The 27,460-nt window shown below is 47.3% G+C and overlaps 8 protein-coding genes across 8 annotated transcripts; all 8 read right to left on the reverse strand.

Annotated features, from left to right (window-relative positions):
* Positions 1–142: 142 nt before the first annotated feature.
* CLUP02_14055 (uncharacterized protein) lies at positions 143–2,992 on the reverse strand (the record flags this gene model as incomplete). Its single annotated transcript, XM_049292988.1, has 4 exons — positions 143–933; positions 1,027–1,532; positions 2,020–2,057; positions 2,552–2,992. 4 exons carry the CDS (start codon positions 2,990–2,992, stop codon positions 143–145), a joined length of 1,776 nt encoding a protein of 591 aa, XP_049150134.1.
* A 689-nt stretch (positions 2,993–3,681) lies between these two features.
* CLUP02_14056 (uncharacterized protein) lies at positions 3,682–7,074 on the reverse strand (the record flags this gene model as incomplete). Its single annotated transcript, XM_049292989.1, has 4 exons — positions 3,682–3,877; positions 3,938–6,727; positions 6,810–6,992; positions 7,058–7,074. The coding sequence occupies 4 exons, from the start codon at positions 7,072–7,074 to the stop codon at positions 3,682–3,684; spliced, it is 3,186 nt and encodes a 1,061-aa protein (XP_049150135.1).
* An 817-nt stretch (positions 7,075–7,891) lies between these two features.
* On the reverse strand, positions 7,892–10,505 carry CLUP02_14057 (phytanoyl-CoA dioxygenase; the record flags this gene model as incomplete). Its single annotated transcript, XM_049292990.1, has 3 exons — positions 7,892–8,604; positions 8,663–9,264; positions 9,625–10,505. The coding sequence occupies 3 exons, from the start codon at positions 10,503–10,505 to the stop codon at positions 7,892–7,894; spliced, it is 2,196 nt and encodes a 731-aa protein (XP_049150136.1).
* Positions 10,506–11,364: 859 nt separating this feature from the next.
* On the reverse strand, positions 11,365–12,058 carry CLUP02_14058 (sym-1; the record flags this gene model as incomplete). Its single annotated transcript, XM_049292991.1, has 3 exons — positions 11,365–11,708; positions 11,821–11,981; positions 12,048–12,058. 3 exons carry the CDS (start codon positions 12,056–12,058, stop codon positions 11,365–11,367), a joined length of 516 nt encoding a protein of 171 aa, XP_049150137.1.
* A 295-nt stretch (positions 12,059–12,353) lies between these two features.
* On the reverse strand, positions 12,354–12,554 carry CLUP02_14059 (uncharacterized protein; the record flags this gene model as incomplete). The annotated part of the gene is made up of 2 exons (XM_049292992.1): positions 12,354–12,401; positions 12,480–12,554. 2 exons carry the CDS (start codon positions 12,552–12,554, stop codon positions 12,354–12,356), a joined length of 123 nt encoding a protein of 40 aa, XP_049150138.1.
* A 365-nt stretch (positions 12,555–12,919) lies between these two features.
* Positions 12,920–13,585, reverse strand: CLUP02_14060 (uncharacterized protein; the record flags this gene model as incomplete). Its single annotated transcript, XM_049292993.1, has 2 exons — positions 12,920–13,142; positions 13,443–13,585. 2 exons carry the CDS (start codon positions 13,583–13,585, stop codon positions 12,920–12,922), a joined length of 366 nt encoding a protein of 121 aa, XP_049150139.1.
* Positions 13,586–14,863: 1,278 nt separating this feature from the next.
* CLUP02_14061 (uncharacterized protein) lies at positions 14,864–15,361 on the reverse strand (the record flags this gene model as incomplete). The annotated part of the gene is made up of 1 exon (XM_049292994.1): positions 14,864–15,361. The coding sequence occupies one exon, from the start codon at positions 15,359–15,361 to the stop codon at positions 14,864–14,866; it is 498 nt and encodes a 165-aa protein (XP_049150140.1).
* Positions 15,362–23,523: 8,162 nt separating this feature from the next.
* CLUP02_14062 (uncharacterized protein) lies at positions 23,524–27,207 on the reverse strand (the record flags this gene model as incomplete). The annotated part of the gene is made up of 5 exons (XM_049292995.1): positions 23,524–24,732; positions 24,794–25,247; positions 25,314–25,824; positions 26,636–26,944; positions 27,003–27,207. 5 exons carry the CDS (start codon positions 27,205–27,207, stop codon positions 23,524–23,526), a joined length of 2,688 nt encoding a protein of 895 aa, XP_049150141.1.
* Positions 27,208–27,460: the final 253 nt, after the last annotated feature.

Here is a 27,460-nt window from a genome sequence, read left to right on the forward strand (position 1 = left end):
TTGCGTCGTCTATGTCGTGACACTTATTCTCATGTTTTCCGTCATCGCCTACTACCTACCCTCTGTGGTAGCCTCACCAGACAACACAGCTTCCTCTCGGCAGCACGCCAAATGGCATGCCTCTGAAAGTTCATGGTCCCTCTCAGTACCTCTCCCTCTCCTGCCTCCTCATCTCCTCCCGGAAAGCGTTACCACCCTGGGGCTCATGGTGCGGGAACGTAGCCGAAACCGGGCTTCCCGCAAGACTTCCCAGGGCATCGCTATCCCTCCTCGCATGACCGAGACCACCGCCACCATTGGTGTTGAGTCCGCCAGTATGCTGCCTCTGCTGCTGATCAGGCAGCGGCTCGTCGCGGTACACATACCCATCGGGGCTGATCTCCCTCTGCCTCAACTGAATCCCGCGATCCTTGCGCCCGCCATGGAACACGCTCTGCCTAACCTTGGCCCCCAGCCTCTGCGCCCGCGACTTACCGACACCGTACCCGTGTCTCGACCGGCTCATAATGTTCCCCAGCCCGATCTTGCGCGTCCGCCGGTTCCAGATACACCCGCCAACGACGCAAATGATGATGAACCCGAACACGGTGGGGAGGGCGATGTACAGCTCCGCGCCCTTGGGCATCTTCGCGGCCTCGGGGTGCCACTCTGGCCGCTTGGCGACGAGGACCTGCGGGCCGGTGATGGCGTCCTGCGCGGTGCCGTCGACGGTGTAGGACATGAGGAGCTCGATCGTGGCGTTGTCTTGGCCTGAGGGGATGAGGCTGGAGGAGACGGTCCAGGCGTAGTAGCCGTAGGAGGCCGGGTTCGTGGTGTCTGTGTCGGCGTTGAGGACGATGTCGCCTACCGTTGTGCCGTTTACGGATTTGCCTTGGATTTTTACGTTGACGTTGGTCTTGTTGCCTTTGATGAGGACGGTGGGGTCCCAGGTTACTGGAAGATGGGATGGTCAGTTTGATATTCGACATACTACTTTCATCACCTGTACGGGGAGAGGCGAGTTTCAGAAGTCGGTATGTGACTTACCATAGTACGTCCCATCGGTATAAAGCGTGCTCCCCTTATTCGGATCGCAAAAGGGCGAAAAGTCCCCCTTGGTATTACTGCACGGCGCAAAGGCCCCCGCGCCGCTCTTGCTGTCGGCCGTGGCGACGGGCGGGGTGCCCGTGCTGGTGGTGACCTTGACGAGGTGCCAGTCGGTCAGGGTGAAGACGCTACCCGTCAAGGCGTTGGGGGCGGCGGAGGCGTATGTCGCGGTGCCGGAGATTGTGGTTGGTACGGGGGTGACGGTCGTGGGGACGCCCTTGTTGTTGACGCTGATCCAGGCGGCGGTGGGAGCGATGACATCGGCGCGGGCGACGAGGGTTGGCTCGGGGGCGGCGACGGGGACGGGGACGGGAGCGGGGACGGCGGCGACGGGATTGAGGAGGAGGGAGAGGGCAGCGAAGGCCACCGGGGCGAGGTTGGACGTGTGCATGTTGAGGGTTTGGGAGAGAGGTTGGTGGATCGAGAGTTGGTGAGAGCTTCGCGAGCTTTGAAGGGACGAGCGAGTGGTTCGATTCCGGTGGGTTCAAGCAATCGAGCGCGTGGAGTTTCGCCAGAGCTCAGAAACGAAGGTGATGTCTAGTCGTCAAGGAAGAGACAGAGAGTCAATTGACAATCCTAAACTCTCGTCCAAGTGAATGGATTCAACGACTCAACGTGTGGGAGAGAGGTGTTGAGTTGACAACCGAGAAGGAAGGCGAGACGGGATGACAGGACGGGGAATGGTCCAATGTTTACACAGGAACCACAAATGGGACGAACGGGGCGGGATTTTAGCATAAAAAAGTTGGTTGATCCCCCAGGTCGCGCGGAGGCCAGACGTGAATCCTTCGAGCTTCTCAGTGGATAGTCGACCGCCGACAGGGGGAATGAACCCCACTGCCCGAGATTGGCTTCTCCAAAATACAAAGTTCAGGGGGGGAAGCGGGCGATGAAAACAGGCTTTGATTCGCGCTGTTTGGGGCCTGGGCTTACGGACTTGACTTGCCGGTTTGCCGCGATGCAGGAACCAACTTATCGAGTAGTTAGAAACATTCTTAGCGATGGCCTTGGCTGTGATTGGACAATTCGGTTGATGTGCGGCGACGACCGTCTTACACGATATCACGACTCCATCAACACCTTTCACACCTTTGGGAGAACCTCATGATCTTGAGAAATCGGCGCTCATTATTAAAGCGAAGAGAAACTCTTCCGATTAGCGCTATAGTATAGACGCTTCCTCCCATTATCAGTCCCCGTTATCAGTCCCTCCCCAGTCCGTTTGGTCATCATTCATTTCCCATCCCTCGTAATTCGTAGTATCGTGCCGTCAAATCGATGAGCCCGCCATGTGTCTCAACAACACCCATCAATGCGGCCTCATCATCGGACCATGGAACGTCCTATGTCTCCTCACAGGCACCCTCGCAGCCGGACCAGGCGACGGAACAGCCATAGCCCCCTCACCCTCCGTCTCCATCTCCGCCATCCCCATCCCCTCCACCCGCTTCCCCCGTCCTCTCACAACTCCCAGTCCCTCATCGGGCCTCCCATCCGTAATCACAACCGGCACCCGATTCTGATGCGGCCTCCCGACCTCCAACGGCTCCCGGAACGCCTGCACCGGCCCAGGTCGCCTCTTAAGCCCCATCTTGATCCTCTGCGCGTCAATCTTCTGCTCGTCCGTTCTTCTGTCCAATTTCCCGTCCGCGGCCGCCTGTAAGTCGAGGGCATCTTTGAGCTTGTGGCCCGGGCACGCCGCGTTGGGACACCTGCCCGGGAGGATCTCGGTCTTGACCTCGCCGTCGAGGAAGGGGCAGTTTTTGGGTTTCGGGGTCGAGGAGAGAGGGGTAGTGAAGGTCCATTTGATTTGGCGGTAGGACCAGAGCCAGGCTGTGCAGCGGTGGTAGTGCATGTGTCTGTGGAGGCCGCAGCTTTCGCAGAGGGCAATGGTTTCGGTACACATTGTTTCTCGGTTCGAGTTTGGGGGGTTGTGATGGCGAGAGACGGTGTGGGTGACCTGCGACCTGGTGCTTCGGTGAGATGTATTAATTGTACGGCGGGGAAAAGAGCAGGCGAGTGGTGTATTTGCGGTCTCGAGGGTATGGAAAAGGAGGAAGCAATTTCCGGTCGAAGCCTTGAAATGGTGAGAATGGGAATCGTCGAGGTGTTGTCGTCAGATGACAATAGGTGGTTGCCACGAGTTTGTCGAGGTGGAAGGTACCTTCTCTGAGAAGAGGAAGAGCAGCAGACAACGCAGGAAAGAGCGACCTTGATGTTGAAGATGGAAGGAGGGCAGAGGAAGGGAAGGTGTCTATGTCTTCCATCATCTTCGTCCCTTCCTTCTTTGAAATCACAAGAATCACATCAGAGCCGGATCATCACGACTGACCGGCCAGTCACTTGATCTAAGATGTCGTCCAGTCTCTGAACACTTCCACCCGGAAAGAGGAGGACATCACTGTCCATTTTTGCTTGAAACAAGAAGTTCAGAATTTCTTAAAATTGTTAACAAAACAAAGCCAAGCCAACTCCGCATAGAGGCCGCCCAAGTAAGGACAAATACCCGTTTCACCCTGTAAGTAAAAATGCTTTTACACTTTTGTTTATACCTCCCCTGTCACTCTTTCCTCTCTCTTCCCTGAGTCTCTTAGCTTAGTCCCTATCTTTCTTGGACTTCTTCGCCTTCTTGTGCTTCTTCTCCCCGAGGGCCTCGTCGTAAATCTCGGCTGCCGTCGGGCCGGCCTTGCGCTTCGACTTGGCCGACTTCACGCTGACCACGCCGGTCTTGCCGTCCTTGACGGCCTGCTCTGCTTCGGCCCAGGCAGGAGCGTCACCGTCAACCTCATACCTAAGAGTTGATGTCAGTATAGTGCTCTCAAAGCTACGCAATGAAGAAAAGGGGCCTTACTGGTCAAGCGGCAGGGAGTCGATGAGCTCGCGCTGCTTCCTGCGAAGCTTAGCCAAAGCCTCATCGCCTCCCTCCTCAAGCTCGTCCTCGAGAGATGTCTCGAGGGGAACGAACTTCTTGTCGACAACCTCATCGTCGTGTACCCCAGAAGCGTTCTCCCGGCTGACACCAATGGTGTTGTTACTAGGCAGCTCAGCCTCAACGGCGGCGTTGACCAGGGATCCAAAGTGCGTTGTGATCTTGCGGAGGATCTTGATGAACATAGCCAGCAACTGCGACGACGGCAGGGATAACTCAGTGGAGATGACGTCCATGTCCTTCCTCTGCAGACCGATGGCGAGAAGGATAGCCTGCTGGACACCAGTCAACTTGATGTCGCCCTTAAGCTTGCCGGTGAAGTACAGGCCAGCGAGCGTGGGCACGAGATCGAGGATGACGTGGTAATCCAGCATGTTGTTGGCGTACGACTCGAGACGCTTCAAGTCGAATGGCGTCAGGAATCTGTCCAGCTCCACCTTTGTCAGGGCCGTGGGCTCAGTGCCGTCGAGCTTGGCGCCAATGCTGGCGGACTCGTCGATGCTCAGCGCAACAACCGACTGGAACTCCCTGAACTGATACGACAGCAGCGACTGGAAACGACGCTGGAAGTCCCGGGAGAAGGCGCCGAGCCATGACCGATCGGCGCCGGTGTTCTCCAAAGGCCGGATCATGACGCACGTGTGCTCGCCCGTCAGGTCGTTGGCCGTCTGCCGGAGGTAGACAGGCGCGAAAGAGGCGCGCTTCCAGAACTTGTGGAGTGGCTGCGTCAAGCCGTAGCTGACACCGACGTAGTCCAGGGCAGCGGGCCTAATCTCGGAGAATCTCGCAAATAGCGGCGGCAGCTTCTTGATATCTCTAATGTGGACGTCGTCCGCGAGCAAAGAGGTGTTTGACAGCTCTGCGTCCGTAACTCTGGGAAGGGTCTCCTCCATGGCGAGGTCGGCGTCCTCGGACAAGTTGGTGAACTTTTGCTCGTAAAAGTCGGTCAGGAGTTGCAGGGCCTTGGTGCCGTATCCCATGGACACGTACTCCGGGTTCGTCGCTATCCTCACGACGCGGGCGCCGGAGAGAGAGGCAAACTCATCGTCCTGGTATTGCTGGCTCACGAGCCAGGGGATCAAATCACCGGAGGGGCGCTGTCCTCTGCTCAACTGGTTGATGACGCTTTGTCTGCTAATTTTTCCTTCCAGTGCGACCTGGATCACACACAGGGGCTCAGGCAGCTTGCCGTCTGATGTCGGGGCGATGAGGACGTAGAGCTCGTGGGCGGGGGCGTCACTCATCAGCTGGAGATCATCAGGAGAGTTCTTGTAGTGACTGGCGACGTAGAGGGCGACCATCTGCTGCAAGAACTTCTCAGGGATGGGGTGGAAGGAGAAGAGGGTATCTCTGTTAACCTTGAGCAGCTCGCACTGCGAAGGGTCGGGGCACCCCTGAGCGCTGGCCTTTGCCTTGGGGAGGGTGGCATCCAGGCAGAGAAGCTTGTTCAGCCACTTCTCGACCGAGTCGCCTTGGGCGTATCTGATGGGCTCAGACAGGGTGATCTCGCGGAGGGATCGGCTGGACTGGCTCGAGCCCTGATCCTTGGAGGCTCTGCCCGTCGTCCTGTCGGCAACCTCTGTGTCCTCACCGGTCTTGGCTCCAGGTCTTGACTGCTCTCTGAGCTGCTTGATCAACTTCAGCGACAGCGAGCGACCGGTACCCTCGTAACCGTTGATCGTGGAGGCCATGAAGACCAGGTAAGGGCCCATGAGCTTGCGCACCAAAGGCAGGGGAATAGCGGCAGCCTCATCGATGACGACCAACTCCGCCTGTCCGAGAACGTGGGCATCCTGAGGTCTGATGTACTGAATTGTCTGGCGATGCGCCCGGTGGATGTTGACTCTGACAATAGCCTTGTTGAAGTCGGGGTTCGTGGACTGAATGATGGAGTAGTCTGCGTGATCGGCGTATCCGAGCGCATCGAATCCCTTGAAGACGAACTCGAACAGCGTCTTCAAGTTCTCCGGGGACGGCGAGGTAATAAAGATGTTGCTGTACCCGTGCGCGACGGCAGCCGCAACGGCGACACCCATGGCCGCCGACTTTCCGCGACCTCTGGCGGCCGTCAACGTCACGGTGCTCCGCAGCGTCTTCTCGGCAATGGCGTCGACAAACGTCAGCAGCGCCTTGGCCTGGTCGGTCGTCTTGGCGAGGGTAACCAGGGAGCCGACTGGTTGGGTATCTTGTAACGACTCCTTCATGTCCTCGAGCTCCTGTTCTGCCTCCGTCTTGTTGAGGTCCTTGTCGGTGGGCGGGAGTTTCACGACGCCCTTGCCGCCCGAGATGGGCAGGACGTTCATCTCGTCGTCGATGACGAGGCACGAGTCGCAGCCGCCCAGGGAGAGGATGAAGCGCTCGTTGAAGCGGGCGACGACGTCGTCGTGCGCCTCGGTGCGGTAGCGCGAGTGGATGTCCATGGACATTGTGTAGAGCTGCTTGAGCGAGGACATGCCCTTGAGTAGGAGGACCACCAGGCCGCCGCCCTCGACCGTCTCGATCGTCCTCGCGAGGATGTTTGGCGTCATGGCCTCAAAGTCTTGCAGGATGCACATGCCGAACGTCTGTCCGAGGACCTTTTCCGTCTCCTTGTAGTAGACGTAGCGGATGTTGTGGAGGGACACGAAGAGCTCGAAGGGATCGGAGTCGTTGGCTTCGCGGGTGCCGCGCTTGATTTCCTTCTTGATCTTGTTCTCGCGCTTCTTTCGGTGACTGGATTCCGAGGAAGAGGTCGGCATGTTAGCTTCTCCGTGTCTGCTGTGTAAGTGAGCCCTGCTCGAGCCGGAAGACGCACCTCGTGAAGCCCAAGAGCTTGGTCTTGTACGCCCACAACACAGACTTGTTCTGCTTGATGTTTCTAGCCATCAAGTAGTGGAGGTTGACAATGACATCCTTGGAGTGGTCACCGACCACCACGAAGAAGCTACGCTTCTTCTCTTGGTACCCATTGCTAATGAGACTCGGGATCCGCTGGTCTCTGTATTGAAAGGAAAGTCAGCAATTCAATCATATATAAGTGTTCATATCGCACTGAGAACTCACACTGCCTTGCGCGACATCTTGAACAGAGCTCGCAGGGGAGGAGGGACGAGGGGGAGTAAAGGCGGAAAATTGGCCAGGAAGCGGGCTTGGTGAGAAGTCGGGTCGGCGCAAACCAGCTCTCAGACGTCGAGGAAATTCCCAAAAATTTGGCGGAGAGAACATTTTCTGCCGGGCGGTGGGCTTCCATGGTGGGTGCGTCTTGGTGGGGTGCCGCAACTTTTTCGTTATAGTCACGCCCCCTGACTGGGAACGCCACACCCCCTCGGACGATCTTTAAAAATTAACGGCCTGCCAGTCACTCAGAAGATGGTTTGGTGTACGAATACTGTAGAATAGGTATGGTAGACGAATTTAAAAGGGGCTGTGAAGGCCTTGAGTTATTTCCGTTTGATGGAACTAGTAATACACTTTTTTGTTGTACAAGATATCTCTCTGTCTCCGTCTCTCCCTTCTTATTCTTAGCGTCCCTGGATCCTGCGTCTGTCTGGCTCTCAGTAGGTATCGCGGCACGGTCATGAGTGATGGCTCTGGATGCAAACAGTTGGATGATTGCTATCTGATGCAAAGCTATCCCCTCTCTTCTCTATATGAAGCCCGAGAAATGTGTGCACAATCGCGAAAAGGAGATGAAATACCATCAGCGATGAATGCCCCGGCCGAGAACACCAATTATGAGGAGGAAAAAAACACCCGCGTCTTTCCCAGATATGCTCGAGTGGGAGAAGCCGAGTCCAAAGGGGAAAAAAAAACACAAGGATGTGAGAAAATAAGAGACCGACGGGGCTTTGCTTGTTTTATATACAAACCAAACAACCGACCCCCCCAAATCCGAGCTTAGATTCTGTCCAGCTTGCGGCGCAGGTTGCGCGTGCGCTTCATCAGCTTCTTGTACTTCTTCTTCTTCATCTTGAGCTTGCGTTGGCGCTTGACGCTGAGGGCGTGCATGGTATCGTGGCCTTGCGCCTCGTCAAACTTCATCTGGCGCAGGGCCATACGCTCGAGGAACGAGCGGGGCGCGTCGCCGCCGTCCTGCATGATCTTGGGGCTGTGGGCGAGGACCTGGACCTGGCCGTCGGCGTCGGTCGTCTCCTCGATGGTGAACATGGCCTTGTAGACGCGGTGGTGGGGGGTCTCGTCGAGGAGGTCCTCGACGGCGGACTCGGCGGCGGCGGCGTGGGATGTCGCGGCGTCGGCGGTTTCGCCCATGGCCTCGGGGGCCGGGGGAGGGCGGAAGGGGACGAACTGGCCGGCCATGCTGTTGAGCTGGACGTAGACGCTCGACTCGGTGCCGTCGGGGTTCTTGAAGTCGATCTTTTGGACGGGCTCGCCTGACGCATCCGTCTCCTGGTGGCCGATGGTCATCTTGGCCATGGCGCCCTCGAGGTCGTCGGTCGTCCGCGATAGTGTTGAGATGACGTCGGTGACCTTGTTCGCCCTGCTCCGGGGCTTGAAGATGGCGGCGAAGGCTTCTTCCGTCACTGACTTGGGCATGCTGTGGGTCACAGATATCGGCCGGTGCAGCGAGAAAAAGGTTGACAAGCCGAGAGCTGCGCATACTTTGTTAGCACTTCTTCCACATGATCCAGACTCCGCACGACTACACACCTTCTTGGGAAAGATGTTGTGTGCTGGGCACGCTGGGCAGCTTCTGCGCAGCCTCCCTATCGGCGCTGTCCTTGCTCTTTCGTTTCCGCTTCTCGCCGTTGGCCTTGCCGCTGCTGCTGGAGCTCGATGATGTCGAGGCATGGACGGACTGGCCCTGGGCAGGAATGTCCTTGGATCCGTTGTTATTCGGGTTCGAGGGGCTCGAGGAGGACCATCGTCTCTGGTGGCCACCGACGGGTCTCTGCTGAAGGGTGATGGTGGCCGTAGCCGCTCTCGGAGCGGAGGTGGTGAGGGAGGCGACGAGAGGGGACTGCGGCGCCGAAGCGACCACGCGCCGCACCGATGAGGGCAGCATTGTCGCCGGGTGCAGATCTTGGGAAGTTTGATCTGGACGGGTTCGAGGAGGAGGAGGGGTGGTTTTGGAGGTGGTTGAGGCTGATGCAGATGTTGCCGACAGCGTCGGTTGATGGTTGGCAAACCCGGATTTGGCCGCAGGACGGGAAAAGCTCACGGGTTCCACTGACACCTTGTTACTTAGGCATCCGACTGTGCACAGACCACTGACACTCCTTCCCCAGAGCTTTCGAGATGGAAGACGGAAACTTGAGATGAAACAACCTTTCAGTGCAGGAAGTGTCAGTTGGCGTATTGTTATTCTTTTTTGAGAAATGACGTTGCTTGGGGCCTCAGAGCGATATAACGCCGGTAGCGCCTCTTAATTACCATCGAGATGGGATTCCAGTCTGATTCACTCCGCCCCGTCACGGGTACACACAACTAAGCGCCCACCACACATAACCCGGCCAGAGTCCGGTCGAACTCGCCCAATTCACCGCCCGGCCTGTTACACACCGCTCGACTGGTCCAGAACAAAACCACCCAAGACTTCTTGTCCTTGGAAGTAAACTCGCGCATGCATTTGATTGTCTTTAGTAAGAAGATCCATAACGGCCTTATCTCACTACCCCTCGAGTGAATATCCCACTTCCCCCGCTTCCTGGCCCAGCTTAACCAGCATTCTCCGCATGTTCTCAGCCCTCGTCCTCTCTTTCTCATCCAACACGCCCAAATCAACCTTATCCACCCAGCCCTTGAGCCCATGTTGCAATACATTGCGGGCTCGGAGGGTGCTCCCGTTGACATGTCCCACACTCCCATGCAGTGTCATGCGTTCTTTATTCGCGACGTATGCGCCGCGGTGAAGGATATTGTTGTTGTAAAAGACAATGTCGCCTGCCTTGAGTTCCACGTATAGTTGCTCAGGGATCTCCTTCTCATAAGGATCAGCGTTGCGCTCAATGTCTGTCCTGGCTCTGGTATGCGAGCCTGGGACGACGATGAGACTGTTGTCATCGTAGAGAGCCAGGTTCCACTGCGCCGAATAAGCCGGCTTATTGAGCCGATCGAGCTCCTCTTCGGCGGTAGCAGTAGCGGGGATATCATCTCTATGCCACCGCAGCTCAAAGTCCTCATCAGGCCGTATGAGCAAATTGAACAGCTCCATGACCAGATCGTCATCGGTGCACTGCAGCAGCTGTTTCGTCGGCTCAATCACGGCATCCGAAAAGTACGTCTTGATGAATGCGGCGTTATTGGGCATGTCGGGGTGCATCATCCCCTGGACGCCCCAGATGCCGTCCGGAGGGGCTTCCGGGGTGGCGACCGGCCACGGCGGGAACTGCTTGGGCAGCGTCCGCACGTTCGGCCATTTTCCGGCGCGGGCGAGCTCTGTGGCGTTTTGGGTCGCGCTCCGGAGGTCTTTGAGTTGGGTTTCGGTGAGGATTGAAGGGATGACGACGAAGCCGTCTCGGTTGAGGCGATCAAGCAGGCCGGAGGCGGTCATCTTTGCGTGAGTGTCTTTGATCGAGTGCCTTCGAGCTGGAGGGAATTGCTTCGAATGCCTTGTCTCAAGAAGACCTTTATCTCAATTTTGTCACTTTACGACAACACTTTCAGATGCTTTTCAGCCGTTCGGCGCCAGATTGACTTGCAACGTTGCAGCGGCCGACTCCGTCGCCGAAGGATCCCGGTTAAGGGTGGGGAGAATGAGGGGACGGTAGTAGCTCAGTTATCTATTGCTGCGAGTGGTGCGATGCCAGATAGCAAACGCGGAACTATGAGCTAAGTGTTTCCACTTGGTTGTCATGCAATGAGGATCCAGTCAGATATATGGTTGCCGACACATATGAGTACTAAGAAGAGATGAACGAGTATAAATTACAGCGTAGGAAACTTGAGACTCCTCATCTTCCCCGCATCCATCGCTCATTGGCAGGGCTGAGCTTGTGGCCGTCTTTGAACCACGGCAATACCTCTGTTATTGTTCAACGTAAATACGTCACACTCTGTTTCCCAATGTGACTGTTCTACTGTATACCTTAGTCGATCTGAACCAGCAGGAACATTCGCTTCTTAACGGGCAACAATGGCAGGCCTATCATCATGCTTTGAGGCAACTCTTCACATTGAGATAGAATAAGAATGGCGCAGTATGTTCCCATTGGCCCTGCCCATGACCGTTTTTTGATCACTTCAATCTCGTCTATCCTGCTTCTAATGCTCGAAATCTGAAGCCATAAATCGCTATACGACGCTGGAATCACAGCGAATTCTCAGTTCCCCCGAGCCATCCTCTAGACTGCTTCCCTCAATTGGCGGTAACCACTTCAAGCTCATCTTGCTACCCAGTCCCCAATAGCCATCTATTGGCTGTTCAAGAAACTGAGGTACGAGTTCCAGCCAATGCTGATGACGTTGACAAAGAGCACACGGTGGTGAAGCGGCACGAACTTGAAGTTCACTACCTGGACGAACGGCCAGAGCATGTAGTTGGACGTGAGCGCAGTCTTGTAGTTCTTGTCAAGCTTCTCCTTGATAGAGCCGCCCTCGAGCGTGGCCATGGAGGACAGGAAGACGCTGATCATAACGGGGGCAAAGACACCCTGGTCAACGGCGACACGGGCGAGCATCTCGGCGTTCTTGTTCTTCAGGACGATGTTGTTCTGCAGGAACTTGAACCAGGTTGTGGCGACGGGGCCAAAGATGACTGAAGGCATTTGGTTAGTGAGGTTGAACTCATCGGCCACAGCTCAGGTCGGTCATGAAGGCGTCGTCGCGTGTGAGTTCTCTGAGTGCAGGTGAGGTGAGGTGGAGCTTACCACCGCCGTAGAGGGCCATGCGGCCTGTGCGGGCCCATTCGTGCTTCTCGAGGCCGCGCTTATCGACGAGCTGCTGGGCGGTGATGTCACCGGTCGCGAAGAGGATGGCGGTGGTGATGCTCTGGGTGAGCAGCGGGCGAGCCGCGAGTCTTGCCTGATACCTAGAGATGAAGTGTTTAGCGATGCAAAGCTTGGCGATATCAAGAAATTTTGTCGGCAAAGCATACCAGCCGAGCATTGTGGATGTCTTCCGTCAGAGGGATAGAGAGAAGCTCATGTAGAGAAGTCTGTGGGCTTGGATCTGCGCTTCGAATCCAGGGGCAATGATAAAATGAGCGGAATTGAATGACGGACGGCCGGTACAGGTCGGCGGGTATCGAGAAAGGAGGGAAAGAACGTGAGCGAGCGGATGGTGTTGTGAGTTTGTTGTATGAGACAATGTGAGAGGCGACGAGTCGATTCCAAGATTTGGCAGTGAGCTTAGCTCAGGGAAGGTACCTGAGGTGAGGTACCCAGCAAGGAAGGTGCGATCGTCAGGCCGACAAGCTGCACGTGACGACCAAGCCTCCGAATTTGGCCTTCTAAGACTGGTGCGATGCAGATACAAAGTCAAGGAAATCTAAGTCAAGGAAATCTAAGAAATAGTTGGAAAAAGCAACGATGACAGCTACGATGGAAAGGTATAAGAGCTCAGCCTGGCCTTTGGTCAACAAATTGAGAAACGCTGTCCTCATATGGTTCGGAAGCTTGGGACATAGGGGCTCCCGCTAACGAAACCTTTCCTCCAAGTTGCATACTGCGCACGGGTTTTCCAAACATAGCACTCCGACTAGCTATTTCATGCAATTATCGGGGTGATATTCACTCGGCGGCTACTCACTGAGACACCTTTCAAATTCTGCCCTGACCTAAGGTACACCACTACCTCTTAAGCTTGTGCACTGGATCCCGTTGATGCAATTGGAATGAACTTAGTGATGGCCGGATCGTGAAGGGGAAAACGCATTGAATGAGCAACATTCAAGTAACTTGAATAGTGATGACTGTAGTAAGGGCCAGCTGCTTGTCTGACGACTGAATCATTGATTCCTGTATCAACTCAGACTGGCGGCCGAACTCTGCGATACTCGGACCAAATCAACGGAGGGGGCTGCTCCTTTTCCCATGCTTCCCACCTGTCCCACTCCTCATCATCATAGTCATCTGGATCCCAAGAGTCATCGACCCAGGCACCAGGTACCTTGCTCGCCTCGTCCTGGACCATGTCCCAGAACTCTCCTGCATAATCTTCGTACTCATATGTCCACCACAGCTTCCAGTGGCTTGAACAAGAACCATAAGTGATGCCGATAACAGATAATCGAGTTGCCCCAAGACAGTCTCTTGTCCAAGGGGCCCATCGCTGCCGGATATTCGTAAGGCCTTGCTTGAACATGTGCTTTTCTTCACGCCCGTAATCCAGAAGGTCCACGTTGCTGGAAGATAGCATAGCAACCCACTCAAAAAGTACTCCTATCAGCGATTCACATACTTGTCTCGCAGTCCTTAGAGTCAAGCGGTTCCCATCAATTAACGATCCGATGATTGCAAGCAAGGGTGAGGTCATGGACTTAAGTTTTGACCAACTCAAAGTTGTGTCGATGTGATGTAGACTTGGACGGTCCAGCCTGATGCCGTCATCGAGTAATCTGTTCCACCACTGTCTTGATATGGCCCACTGGTCAGGATCTGGGTGGCGGGTCTTTCTCGAAAAGTTGCCAGCCATCCCTATGACGAATGAATGAAAAAGGGAGGATCCTTCAATGTTTCTAGAATATGCAAGCATTCCGGGGTTTTCATCAAGGTGTCGAGCTTCCGGAATTAAGACACAAATTTCCCGCGCCTCCCAGCTGCAATTCGTTGCAGCTAATCTGAGATGGGACAGCCGTGTTAAAAAGGAAAATGATGTCTCGATGAGATTGTTGCGTTCCAAAAGCAATTTAAGGAAACATGAGCTAATGCCGAAACCAAGAAGAAGTGAAACTTGTTCCGAATATTCGAGGAAATCGTCGAGGAAGTTATCTAGAAACAGCTTTCGTAGCGTAGGTTCCAAATGATGATATCGATATGACTGGTTGAACCAACCAAGCTCGTGAAGTAAAAAGGGATATCTATATTTTGTCAAAGATGTTAATATGGTATTCTCGGTGTCACAGCCTAAGGAAGTAAGTTATTACCTATTATACTGCTTCACTCTGTTATCCCACGGGTCTTGCAAGAAACATGCAAGTCCTTTTTCTAGGAAAACATCTATTACTCTGAGAGATTTCTCTGCGACTGCGATCTGTGATTGACTCAGCCTTATCAGTGGCCAAATCTTCATGTCATTGTAGGAGCGAAATTTCTCACACGCAGCAGACTTCTTCCAAATTGATCTTTTGCGAAGGGAGTCATGTTGCTTTCAGACAACAAGTGGAGAGTTCCAGAGGGGTCGTCATTTCGGATGCAGTGATATAATCCGTGGCTAAAGTATCTCACAATTTCGTAAGCTCTCAGGTTGAGCTGCCAGCCCTGATAACTTTTCTGGGCCATGACTGAGTATACAGACCCAGAGAGCCAATAAGGTGCCTGGATAGAAAATTGGAAGCTGTCTTTGTCTCCAAAACCGAATCGAAAGGTAGGCAATATCGAAGCTGGGGTAGAAATGGAGCAGAGAGCGGGTGTGGTTGATACCCTTACTCTCTCTTTCTTTCTTGCCGCCGTCAGCGTGTTTGGAGCAGCTGGTCTTCTAGACCGCTCTTCGATGCTCATTGAGGTTCTAAATGTCGACATCGCCCTAGAATATGTATGGTTACAAAGCCGAACCTAAAGGAGTGGTATGTAAGGCAGTAACTCACATAATCCACTGCATCTGTGCGATGGAAAATAAACCGAGAGCTGCATCAAGCTTCGTGTCCAAGGCTTTCAACTCGTCTTTCCGAAACACAACCTTGGTTGACAACTGTTGGTATCCCTATTACAGGGTAGTTGGTTCGAACCGTAGTTGACGAAGAGATCAATTGAACTATATGAATATCTGCGTAGTAGGTGTAAAAAGGAGGTTCCAACCGTAGGTTGGGCTGGCTACGATAATCGTAAATAGGGCCCCCAATTGGCCCCTGCGCAGTCGGCTGTATGCCGCGGTCGAATTGGACTTCCAATCCGACAACAACAGCTTGCTTCTGAAGCCGTCTTTTCGGGCAGTCAACTTGGCTTGTAAATCGTCCACCATATCTTGAACCTCGTCAAGTGCACGGCGGACCTTTTCAATGTGTTGCTGCAAGCGGTAGTTCGTACTCCAGAAGCCTTGTGGCAGCGGGCTACTTTGGATGTGGTCTTCGGCATCAAGCAGGAAGTCCTCTAGATCTCTGACACGTTCCGCTTTCTGTAGAAGCATTGTTGGTACTTCCTTTACCTCGTTCCACAGTTTCATGAGCTTGAGCGTGGCGCTCCCGACTTTGGCGGTTACGTCGACCACGGCAATGACGCTCGCAGCTAGGCCGAGTGCTTCCGTCATATTCATAAGCTGAGTGTTGAGTTCCGCTTTTACCGATCAAAAGTTGGAGGTCGCCGAGGGGTTGAGCGCCGAGAAGTAAAGCCACAGGTGAGTAGTGACCGAGGTAAGGATGAATGCTTTGGGTCTTTGTTAGCTCCGTAAGATTCCAAGAGAAAAGAGGAGAAAGGTCGGACGAGAGGGGGAGGGCAGAGTCCGTAGCCTTATGAACCTCAGTGTCATGAGGCGGTGCTGAGCTCATTGGTCCAGCATGGTGCGCCATGCATGTGGTTGCGTCTGGATTTTCCATCATTTGATTCGATCGCTTTGCCCTCAACACCCTCCTATCCTGTCCGGAGCTGACTGGCGTTTGCATTGGGCAGACTCGAGGCAACTCATTGCCGTGGCTGAGCCTCACGACTTTTCAAAAGGATATTTGTAATAATCCAACTGTAGTCTCTTTTCCCTCCTCCGCCAACTTGCCTCTTATTGGATTAGAAGTCTAATTCGACCGCGGTATATAGCCGACTGCGCAGGGGCCAATTAGGGGCCCTATTTACGATTATCGTAGCTAGCCTAACCTACGGTTAGAACCTCCTTTTTATACCTACTACGTAGATATTTATATAGTTTAATTAATCTCTTTATTAACTACGGTTCGAACTAACTACCTTATATTAGGAATACTAACACTAATTAGTAATTAAATTCTACTATTATAAATCGGTAAGGTATTTTACTATATAAAAGAGACGACCTCTTAATACCGCACGGGATAAGAGATTCGTATTAATTAACTTTATAAAAGTAAATAAAAAAGGAAGCGATTCTTAAATACCGCACGGAATTAAGTAATCGTAGCCTTTTATTACTTATAAGAGGTTAACGTTTACTATATTAAACTACGTTAATTAACGGAACTACTTAAGTAACTAGCCTTTTATTATCGCCCCGAGTAGCTTTTTTATTAAATAACTTTTCCGTAGCCGGCCCGTAATTAGAAATTAACTAGTTAAATTAGTAAAAAGAAATACTTACGTAACGACTACCCGCTTAATTAATTAATATAACGAACGAGCTTAATAATATAATATAAAAAAAAAGAACCGCGCAATTAAAAAAGGGGATTTCTAAACGTAAATATTTTTACTTAGTAATAAAGGTAACCCTATAAGAGTTATTAAGCTAAGAAATCTATAGTATATAAAAAAGTTTATTATTACGAGGATCTTATAAGTACGACCTTAAGCCCACAATCTAAACGACCTCTTTATAGCTCCTTTAACTACCCCCTAGGTATTACTTAGGAATATAATATAAGGGACGGTTTAATAAAAAAAGAGGGAATTTAGAAATCCTAATAGTATCGAGTTAAGAATATTACGGATCTTAGAAATTAACTTAAAAAGAAAGTAGCTACCCCAAAGTAATCTTACGACCTCCCGCTAAAGTCACTATTAACCTAAAAAAAGGCTAAAAAAACGAGGATCTAAAAAAAAAAAAAAAGAATCTTCTAAAGGGCCGCTTAAGGGCTTCTTTTTATACTAGCTCCTAGCACGAGATTACTAATTTCAAAAAATTAACTAAGTAATAAAAGGGATCGCTAGCAAGCGATAATTACCTAACTATAATTAAACTATAAAAAAAAAACTACTTAAAAAATATAAAATAGAGTACCGAGAGGCTATAAAAAACAAAATCTCTAAAATATCTAACCCCACCGCGTATAAGTAATAAATATATATTTTTAGCAAGTCCTTAAAATATATAATTTTATAAAAAGGAGGGCTTAATTTCGTTAACTATACTTAACGGCCTATACGGTTCTTAATAGCCTATATAGCTCCTCTACGAGCCGCCCGGCGTTTATTTTTAACTATTCTTATAAAATACTACCCTAAAGAGGTAGGTTAAGGAAAAAAGCTATTTAGAGATTATAGAGAGTACGAGGCTTAAGAAGCTAGAAATATATAAGATAGCGAAAATCGGTAACTAATAAAGATCCTAAGACTAATTACTATATTTTTTTATAATAATATAGACGTCTACCGCTACTATTATAAAACAAAACTACTAAAACCTACCCTTTTATATTAAATAAAAAAGAGGATCTTAGTAAATACGATAGTGAGTAATTTAAAAAGGTAATAGTAATTACTAAAAATAATAAAAACGAGAGTAGTAGCGAGATAGCGAGAAGAAGCGGGAATCTCTTAAACCCTAATAAATTCGTTAAATAGTAAAAGTACGAATTTACTACGACTAGCGCGCGGATTAAATATATCCTTATTAAAATTAAATATACTAATAACCGCTAATACGGGCATAAGCTAGAGCATAACCCTTAGCGAGTTAGAGTAAAAAAAAAGAGGATAAAACCTAATCCTAAATAAAATCCTAATCCCTTGTAAGTAGGTAAATATTAACCCGGATTATTAAAAGACGTAAATATATAGAATTATAAATTAGCCTAACGGTAAGTAAATTAACGTAGTATTAATTTATTTAACTAAGGTCTATAAAAAAAAGGGGCTATAGGGGCAACCCCTATTTTATAAAATCGCAAACGACCTTAGCTACTAACTAAACGAATAGTTCGTAAGCATAAGCCTAAGAATTATAAAAGTAGTTAATAAATTCCTCTACGGGTAAGGGGTATTACTAGCGCAATTATAATCGCAAGAGCTATACAAAATACTAATAATAATAATTATAAAAAAGGAATTCGTACTATAGAACTAAGTATAGGTCGATAGAGCGTATAATCGCTTTAATAAATTTAAAAAAAGGGTAAACGACCTAGATTTCCTCCCTATAATTACTAACGGAAATCTATCGTTATAAAAGAATATACTAGGGCAGAATATAGTACTAAAAGTACGATAATTAATAATTCTACTTATTTTAATCTATAACTCGTTACCGCTACTAACGCGAAATTTAGTACCGATCGGTTAATAAGAAAAGAGGTAAACGACCTAAAGTTACTAATAATACGTAACGACGCAAGGATCGTATATAAATACTAAAAATCTAGTAGTAAATACGAAGTAATTTATAAACCTCAAAAAGATCTTCTTAAAAGAGAAATTATACTCTAGGGGGAAGTATAAGGTCTTATAAAAAACCTTAATAATATTTTATAATTATTATAAAAAAGTCGGAATTAGAGAATACTAATACTATTTAGTAATTAATATCGTACTTATAAACAAAGCCTTTAATTATTATTATAAAGCGGTACGTAATCTTAATCGAAACGACTTTCTTAATATAATTAACGCAATCCGAAGCCGCTTCGAGACTTATAATAAGAACTTAGAGCTCTTATTTAAATTACGAGCGATTTTTTTTATATCTATAGCTAGGATAATAGAAAGTAAATTACGAGTAGAAATCCTTAAAGAGCTTATTAATTAAATTAATAAGCTAGCGAAAACCTAGCTAAATAAGGGGATAAACGAGCGGAAAGTTAGATATCTTTATATTATAGTCTAGTATATACTAGAGGTAAAAATCACCCTATACTAAGTACCTAAAAACTACGAAACGCTCTGCTTAAGGCTAAGATCTAGCTTTAATATTAAAATAAGAATGCCGTACTAAACCTACTTCTAAGCATACGACGGCCCTTACTAATAATATTAAGTTAATTAAACGTATAATAAAAAAGGAAAAGAGGCTAGATATAGTAATCGCTAATAAAGAGGCCTAGATTTATTAAATAAGTAGAGATTTAACTTACGGGTAGAGTAATAAAAAAAGTAATATTATATTTATAAAAAGGATAGATATTAGTTAAGTAATTACTCTAAAGAAGAGCGTACTAAATTATATAAATAGTATAAAAAGTCGAGGGTAGTAAATAGTAAAACTAGCTCTTATTAATTTAATTAATTCCTTATTATATATAAGGGCAAATCCGGGGGTATAGAACCTAGTAACGGTAACTAAAATAGCGGCTTAAAGTATATACCCCCTATAAAAAATTTAGAAAATAAAAAAGATCTTACCCCCTATACTAACGAATTAAATTATAACGAAATTAATAATATTAACTACTCTTTTTTTACCCCGTTAGCCTCTAGAGGATATATAAAGCTAAATAAATAGAGAGTAGCGGAAGCTCTTAATAAATAAGCTTTTATTTACGGATAGTAAGGGAAGGTCCCTTAGATAACGAATATAAAAGCGGCTAAAAAGGTAAATTTAATAGGGCCGAAGCCTATTTTCTTAATAATTAAAGAGAAAACGCTATCTCTCTCGATATTTAAAAAAAAAGAATATAGTACTAAGTAAATCTAAAAGTAGCTAGAGGGGTCCTTTTTATACTACTTAGATCCCTCGAATACTAAGCTCGTATAAATATTCTATACGAATAAAAAGTACGGCCTAGACGATTTCTATAAGATTATCCTAGACACTAGGGTATCGTAATAGTTAACTAGAAGAAAAGGGCAATTCTAAGCGCTATAAAAGACCGCGCTAATAACGCTTAATATATTAATAACGGGTATTATAAAGATTAGTTTCGGCCTAGGTAAGAAAATCGTCGCCCTAGGTATAGTAGAAGTAAAGACGTACTTTAGAACGATAACTTTTTATATTTTACTTATTAATACCCTATTTCTCTTATATCTAAAAGATATAGATTAACTAGGTATTATATTCGATAATACGAGGAATAGAATCTCTAGCGGTAAGCACTTCGAGGTAGTTAAATAACGATAGGGATATGCGTTTATAAAGCTTACTAATAATACGAAGTTAATTAATTATTTAACGAAAAGTGAGCTTAGAAGACTATACTAGAGATTCGGGAACTCGTTAGTTACGAGGCTATATAACCTTTTAAAATAATTAAGTAATAATAATATTAAAATAGGGGCGCTAGAGTAGTTAATAAAAGTATATTACTAATACTAAATAAATACGTAGAGCTTACGTAGATTTGAATTTAAATTGCGTAATAAGCTTAACTTTAACTAGGAAATCATCATCGATATTTTTTATTTAAATAGTCGGTTAGTACTATATATAATTAACGTAGCTATATCTTTCTAAATAGGGCAATTCCTCCGGGATTTATAAATAAAAATAGTATAAGTAGCCCTATAAAAAAGCTAGATCGATATATACTAGGGACCGCTAGATAGCATTAGAACTAACGCTAGTACTAGTTTTAAATCAATAGAATTTAGGGATAATATAACGGCCTACGGTATATAGCTAAAAGTCGTACCTATTAAAGCGTACTATAGTATTAAAAAGGTAGAGAGGGTATATTAGTAATTAAAAAAGGCGTTTAGAATTATTAAAAAAGAAAATCCGGATTCTACTAACGACGAATGCCTCTAGATAGTACTTAAATACTATAACGATACTATAGGGCCTAACGGACTTATATTAACGCTATTAGTATTTAGAGTATATTTAAGAACGACCTTAGCCTCGCTACCGTCGCTAAGCGTAAGCTAACGAGCCTAAGTAGTTAAAAAAATAATATAGGTATTACGCGAAGTAAGCGTAAAAAAGTAAGTTAATAAGGTAATTACTACGCATAATAGGCCTAACATAGGGGATAATTTAGATATATTACTAAATTTAGATATATAAGTATAGTACGAAATTATTTAATAATAAGCTAGGCTATATAAGTTAATTTTTATTAACGAGCGCTTTTATATAGTCGCGAGAGATCGTAACTAGCTACTCGAAGTATTAATTATAGTAATTAAACCGTATTATATAGATCTTAACGAAGTAATTTCTAACCTACAAAAAGAAAAAGAGCTAGGGGAAACTATATAACCCGCGGTAGAAGTATAAGAAATTATCCTTAATAAAATCGTTATAGTAGTATTAATAAACGACGAGGAAGAGGAAATTGCTAAAAGGGTACTCATACTACTAGCAAGACGTTATAAAAGACTACGACGGTAAGCCCTAACGTAGCAATTTATTATTAATAACGAGGTAATTAATACCTTTTATATAATAAAAAAGAAAGCCGATTTCGAGCTAGTAGTTAAACTACGTAAAGAAGGCATAATTATAACCACTAAAAAGCCGTATAAGGGATTAGATCTTATTAAAATAGACACTCTTTATAATCGAGGGGTTTATTAATTTATCCTATACGACCTAAAAAAATATATAAACCTCTATATATTTAAATTACGAATAGTTCGTAAGATTAAAAAGAAAAGAATACCCTAGCTATATAAGAAGTTTAGATACGTAATTTAAAGGTACGGTAACGTTAAAAAGGTAACGCTACTTATATAATTACTTACTATATAACGCTATAACTAAAGATTAATAATAGCACTAATAGTATCGCTACGGAAAAAGGGATATAAGATTTAGAGCCGTAATATTACCTAGGCCTATACCTAATCGGCTATAGGGCTTATAAGGAAAATCCTAGCCTATCTACCGAAAGAAATAGCTAGTAAGTACTTAGAAAGTACGATTATTAAAGTGCTTAAGCTACTATATAGGCTCGTAAAATTAGGTACCTATTAGTAAGCTACTTACTACGATTTATATATTAATTAACTATTAATAATTACTTCTATATATAACCCGTGCTTACTAATCGCGGAGTATAAAAGTAACTAATTTAGGATCGTTAGAATATAAACTAACGATATATTAGGCCTATCCGATATTAACTTTATAAAAAAGGAGGATAAAGAGCTCTAAAAAGCGGGCTTTATAACGAAGCTAAAAGAGGTCCTTATAATAAATACTCCCCTAGTATTTAATAGCGGGATTCTTATAATTAAAAGAGAAACCGTTGTTTTTTAATAAAAGGGGTAGGGCGAGAAGATTAACCTCGTTAATCTAAACGTAACTAATGTTAAAAAGCGGTATAAAGCTAAGCTTACGTAAGGGGTATATATTATAAGTATTTATTAGCCCGAGGCGACGTTTAATTATACTAAAGTAGTATAAACTATAAATCTAACCGAACGGGACGTCGAAGTACTTAATAAGCGGCTTAAGTAGTAGTAAACGAATCTTAATCGAGGTCTTATTTATTACTTTATTAACCTTGCGATTAGTAAGCTCTACGTTTTTATTAATAAGTTATTTATAAATAATAACGACCTTACTTCGTAATTAGGGTATATTATTATCCTAGCTAACGAGAGTATAAGTAAGAGCGAATTTACTATATATAATAATATAATTTATTACTTATTAACTAAAAATAAGCGAGTAACGAGAAGTATGCTAGTATTAGAGGTTTATAGTATAGTTAATAGCGTTAACTTCTCTTATACGATTTTAATAATACTAAAGAAGATTATTAATCGAATTAGCTTTTTACTTATTCTAACGGTTATTTATATTAATTCTTACTTACTATACGAATGCCTCGTTAAATTAAGAACGACGAAAGAAAAGAGGCTTATAATTAATATTATAGCCTTTAGGTAATTATATAAAAGGCGTAAAATACTTAAGATCCGTTAGATTAATAATAAAAATAACCTCGTAGACGCTTTTATAAAAGTAGTACTAAATAAGGGATTAAAGTAATTTATAAGTAATAAAAAAGCTACTATATAAATAAAGGGATAGGTTATATAAAAAGAGTAGAGAAAAGGGGGAAAGGGAGACGACTTAGTAAACGGGCCCGAGGTCGAATTATACTTCTAACCGTAGTAGTTAAATTAATAAAAAAAAGAGAAAGTTAGTATTAAATTAGAAGTCTAATTCGACCGTAGTATATAGCCGACTATATAGGGGCTAATTAGGGGCCCTATTTATAATTATCGTAGCTAGCCTAACCTATAGTTAGAACCTCCTTTTTATACCTACTACGCAGATATTTATATAGTTCAATTAATCTCTTCGTTAACTACGGTTCGAACTAACTACCCTGTATTAGGGATACCAACACCTCTACTTTGCGCTCATCTTGTCTTTGAGTCCTTTTGCTACGCGCTTATACCTGAACTTATAGATTCTCATCAGTAGACACCATTCTGAACAATTCACAGTGGTGTCAATTCCCTTGTGTGGTCGGAGGATCAAAACTGGGTTGTGAGAAGATCGATGCTTTTGGCAACGTATCTCTTGCATATCGTGAGACCACCGAATGTGGGCTTGAGTGAACCAATGCCTTACGAAATAGAGTCATGTTGACAAAGATCGCTTCTAGGGACAGTGTGCCCTTGTCATATAGGCGGCCTAATCTTGCGATACTCAGACCAAATCAACGGACCAGTTCCTTCATGCGCCCATGATGGCACAAGCTTGGTCGATTTATCGCCGAAATCTGTGTCATCCACCCAGCTTCCTGGAATTTTGATCCCAGAATCCTCGAGCATTCTCCAAAACTCACCCGCATAACACTCAAAGTCTACCGTCCACCATACTCTCCAATGTTCTGGCAAGGGACCGTAACTGATGCCAATATATTCGATTCGATACTCTCGATTACGTTTCTTATTGCGCTTACGCGGCTCGCTGGGGTTCTGAAGCAACCGAAACGACCATCCAGGAAGCACATGACGTCTTGGCACGGTGTAGGTCGTTCGCGACTGACGACCATGTTGTAGCAGATTCACCTTGTTGCCATGCAGCATCTTCACCCAGACTTGTAAAGTCGATTGTATGATGTGGTCCGCTTGGTCTGTCGAGCATGGCTGGAAGTTGCTAAGCAGCGTTCTCATCAGCATGTGCAGCGCACTCGATGCTCTGTGGCGTGTGGTCGCAGCTTGTATGAGGCTTTCGGGATCCAGTGCGATGATCTGGCCGGCTAGACGCGCATATTCTTTAACAGAATGTGAACGGGCAGGATAACCACGGGGGGCTCGAGCAGCCCGTGCCCCGATCCCCGATGCAACGAGGCTCGGTATGAGATATTTCCTCCCTGCGAGCCGCCAGGACACCACGAGCTCTCTTGTGAGGCTTTTGAGCTCCGGAAGGACAGCAGTAAGTTGCCTCAATGTCCAGACAGAGCCACGTATTCCGCTATACGTAAAGCGAAGTCTCGATTCAAAGTAAAACCATTTTGGATTGGACGCCGGCGACTTGGAATGAAGTAGTCTGGTAAAATTACCAAAGTCTGTAAGGCCTGCGATGAACCCCATCCACTCCACTGATACACCAGTTTCTCCATCCGCCGCGTGTGAAGCGAACAGCGTAATCAAGTCGGATGGAGTATGTGAGTCTGGAGGATGCCACAACTTATTGGCAGCCTCAAAGATGAGGCTTCTTGATCGCGAGTCCCTGCAATAAGTCAGCATATTCGCGTCCGTAGAATGATACTTTCTTAACACGAACTCTAAACAATCATTCTCTTCGCTGCTGTAAGAACCAGCAAACAGCCCAAAGGTAAGAAGCCATTTCGCAATATTAAGCCATCGATTTTCGGCGCAAAGCTTACATCAGATTAGTGTCAATCACGTTTCATTGGTCGAGCGAGTAAATGAATCCACGTACATATAACAAGTTTTGCCCCTTTTCGTCTTCAACCAAGGGTGTCAGTGATGTTGATCGCAGATGTTTCATGAGAGCCTGTGGATCATCGGACTTCACGGCGTCTTCAATACCGCGGAACGAGTTGATTACCACGTAGGTTGTAAGATTGATTTGCCACCCAACCATGCTCTTGTGGCACATGGCGGAGTACACTTTGCTGCCGAGCCAATTGGGTGATCTGAGTGAAATCTGGAAGGTGTTGTCTCCAAAACCAAGACGAAGCCTTCCAACTGCGGTCGTGCCTTGAGATATGCCAAGATTGTCTTTCCCAGCTATATTGGCAACAACTGGCTTGTGTTGTTCAACAAACTCTGTCACTTTGACTTTATGAGACGAATATTTGGTGACTTTTGACGAACTCAAACATTTGGGGAGCCGTTCCATAATGATGGACGTGGAAAGCATAGTCAATTTTCTGCTCACCTCAGATCAGCCAAGCCCTAGGAAGAATTCAGTACCTAAATATCCAGTTTTCACTCACGTGCAATAGATTCCCTGAGCCACCTTGAAAAGTTCCAAAGCTCGATCGAGCTTTCGTTCCATGTCTTCGATTGTATCTTTATGTAAGACAAATTTTGCAGCCGTCAACTTGCGTCGGTGCTTTCGCGGATCAGACATCTGAAGGCTGAGGTCATCGATGGTGTTCTGTATATCTGCCAATGCGGCGCGGGCTCGCCGGAGCGACTTCTGCATAATCTCATCGTCGACGACCGACTTAGATACAGGACTGCTCGCAGTCTGAGTTTCGGCATCTTTGAGATAGTCGTCTAGATCTTGAAGTTCTTCAGCCTTTTCGAGAAGAGCGGCTGGGACGTTCTTGACTTCGCACCAGAGCGATTTGATTTTGAGAGTCAGACCTATGGCCTTGCCTGTGACTTCGGCAACGGCGATAACGCTTGTCGCGAGACCAATCGCTTCGGCCATCTTGTGTTGGTATAAATTGAATATGAGCGACGGAGGCGCCTTAGGCGCAAGAGTAAGTAGGGCTCTGTCTGCTGGTTGCTTCACGAGATCGAATAGCAAACGTCCGTCACTTATGTTGGAAACTTTGCAGGTTTAGGCCGCTTTCTAGGAGTTTTTCGGAAGAGGGGAAAGAACGGATCTCTGCGGCAAAGGTTGTTGCGATAGGCTGCTGCCGTCGTCTGTTGGTTCAGAACGTCGTATGCAGGCGGCTGCACCTAGCCACGCGCCTTGGCCGGGGTTTCTGGCCTTTCACTGGATATCATTGGACTGAACGACTCCGTTTCCACCTGAATAATACAGTGATTGGGCATCTGAGAACCTTCGTGCTGATCGATTTGGATCACGCTGCCAAAGTGCCACTCTTATGTGGCATCCCCTGAAGAGGCGCGGTCCATATCATGCATGGTGCTCTAGACGCAGTACGTAGCATCGTCAATTGCTCGTGCGGCTGAGTATGAGCGGATTATTGAGTGAATGCGCAGATTGAAATTGAATTGTGATGCACGATATCCTATGGTATCTCCTGAACGATCAAATTCCCCAACGCCAATACCAGAGAATCATGTCACAGCAAGCCAGAAACGCCTTTTCCCAGAACCATACACGGCTGACTGCCATGGCGTGGCATGCCGTTGACGTGTAGAACCCAATGCGCCACCAAAAAGAATGATGCCCAGAAGCGGCCAGGCTAGGATACTTAGAAGATAGACATCGAAGAGGATGGCCATCCGGAGCCGTTTCGTGCCGCCCCCGCTGCAACTCCAACACACCTCAAGCATCGCCGCTGCTCGCCGAGGTTTGTAACGGAGCAATGCGAGCACACGTGCCTGCTGCACGCACCGCAAGAGTGATCGACGCCGTAGCTGTAACCATCGTCGATATCCATCCCGTCCGCAGCGCCATCCGACGCACCAAGACCAGCGCCGCAGTCGTCGCAGCTCATCGGCGACAGCGCGCTCTGGTCCACAGACGGGGCCAAGGCGGGGCACCTGGGCTCGGCCGATTTGATATTCCAGAAGCTGTGAAGGGACTTCTGGGTGTTGCGGGCGGCAGGAACGGGTGTGGGTTCGGACTGATTCGTCTCGTGGCCTGCGTCGGCCGGGTACTGGTTGTGTTGCTGTGCGGAGTAAAGCATGTTCAGAGTACGTTCTGAGGTATGCTGTCAGCTATGTTGCCCTTCTTAATTGACGCCATGGACCAGACTTACGATGGATTTGCTCCTCCGAGGGCCTGTTGTCGCGGAAGCGCTTCATTGTGCGACTCGAGAGGTGCGATGGCGTCGCATGTGCGCGAGGATAGATGGGGCTTGGAGAGATTGGTGACTCGAAGGACTCGATGCTGGATTCGGAGCGAGCTGGCGAGGGGAAGAGGGTGACGAGTTCGGATTCGGAGCGCTTGCGCTTGTGAGCCATCTTTGTCTGGAGATCCAGGTAGAACTATTGGAAAATAAAAGGCGGTGATTTCGGTGCTGCCTGAGATAACCGGGGCAGAATGATCGAATTGACGATGTTGTATTTGTATCAGAGTCGGGAAAGAATGGTACGGGCTGACGGGGATCAGATCGAATGGAATATCTCCATTTGCCTGTGACAAGTTGAGTGTGCGAGATGGAATGATGCTAGGGAGTGCCGGTCGCGACGCGTCTTTTGATGGTCGAGGCGCGTT

Source organism: Colletotrichum lupini, chromosome 7 (assembly GCF_023278565.1).
Source record: "Colletotrichum lupini chromosome 7, complete sequence".
NCBI lineage: Eukaryota > Fungi > Ascomycota > Sordariomycetes > Glomerellales > Glomerellaceae > Colletotrichum > Colletotrichum lupini.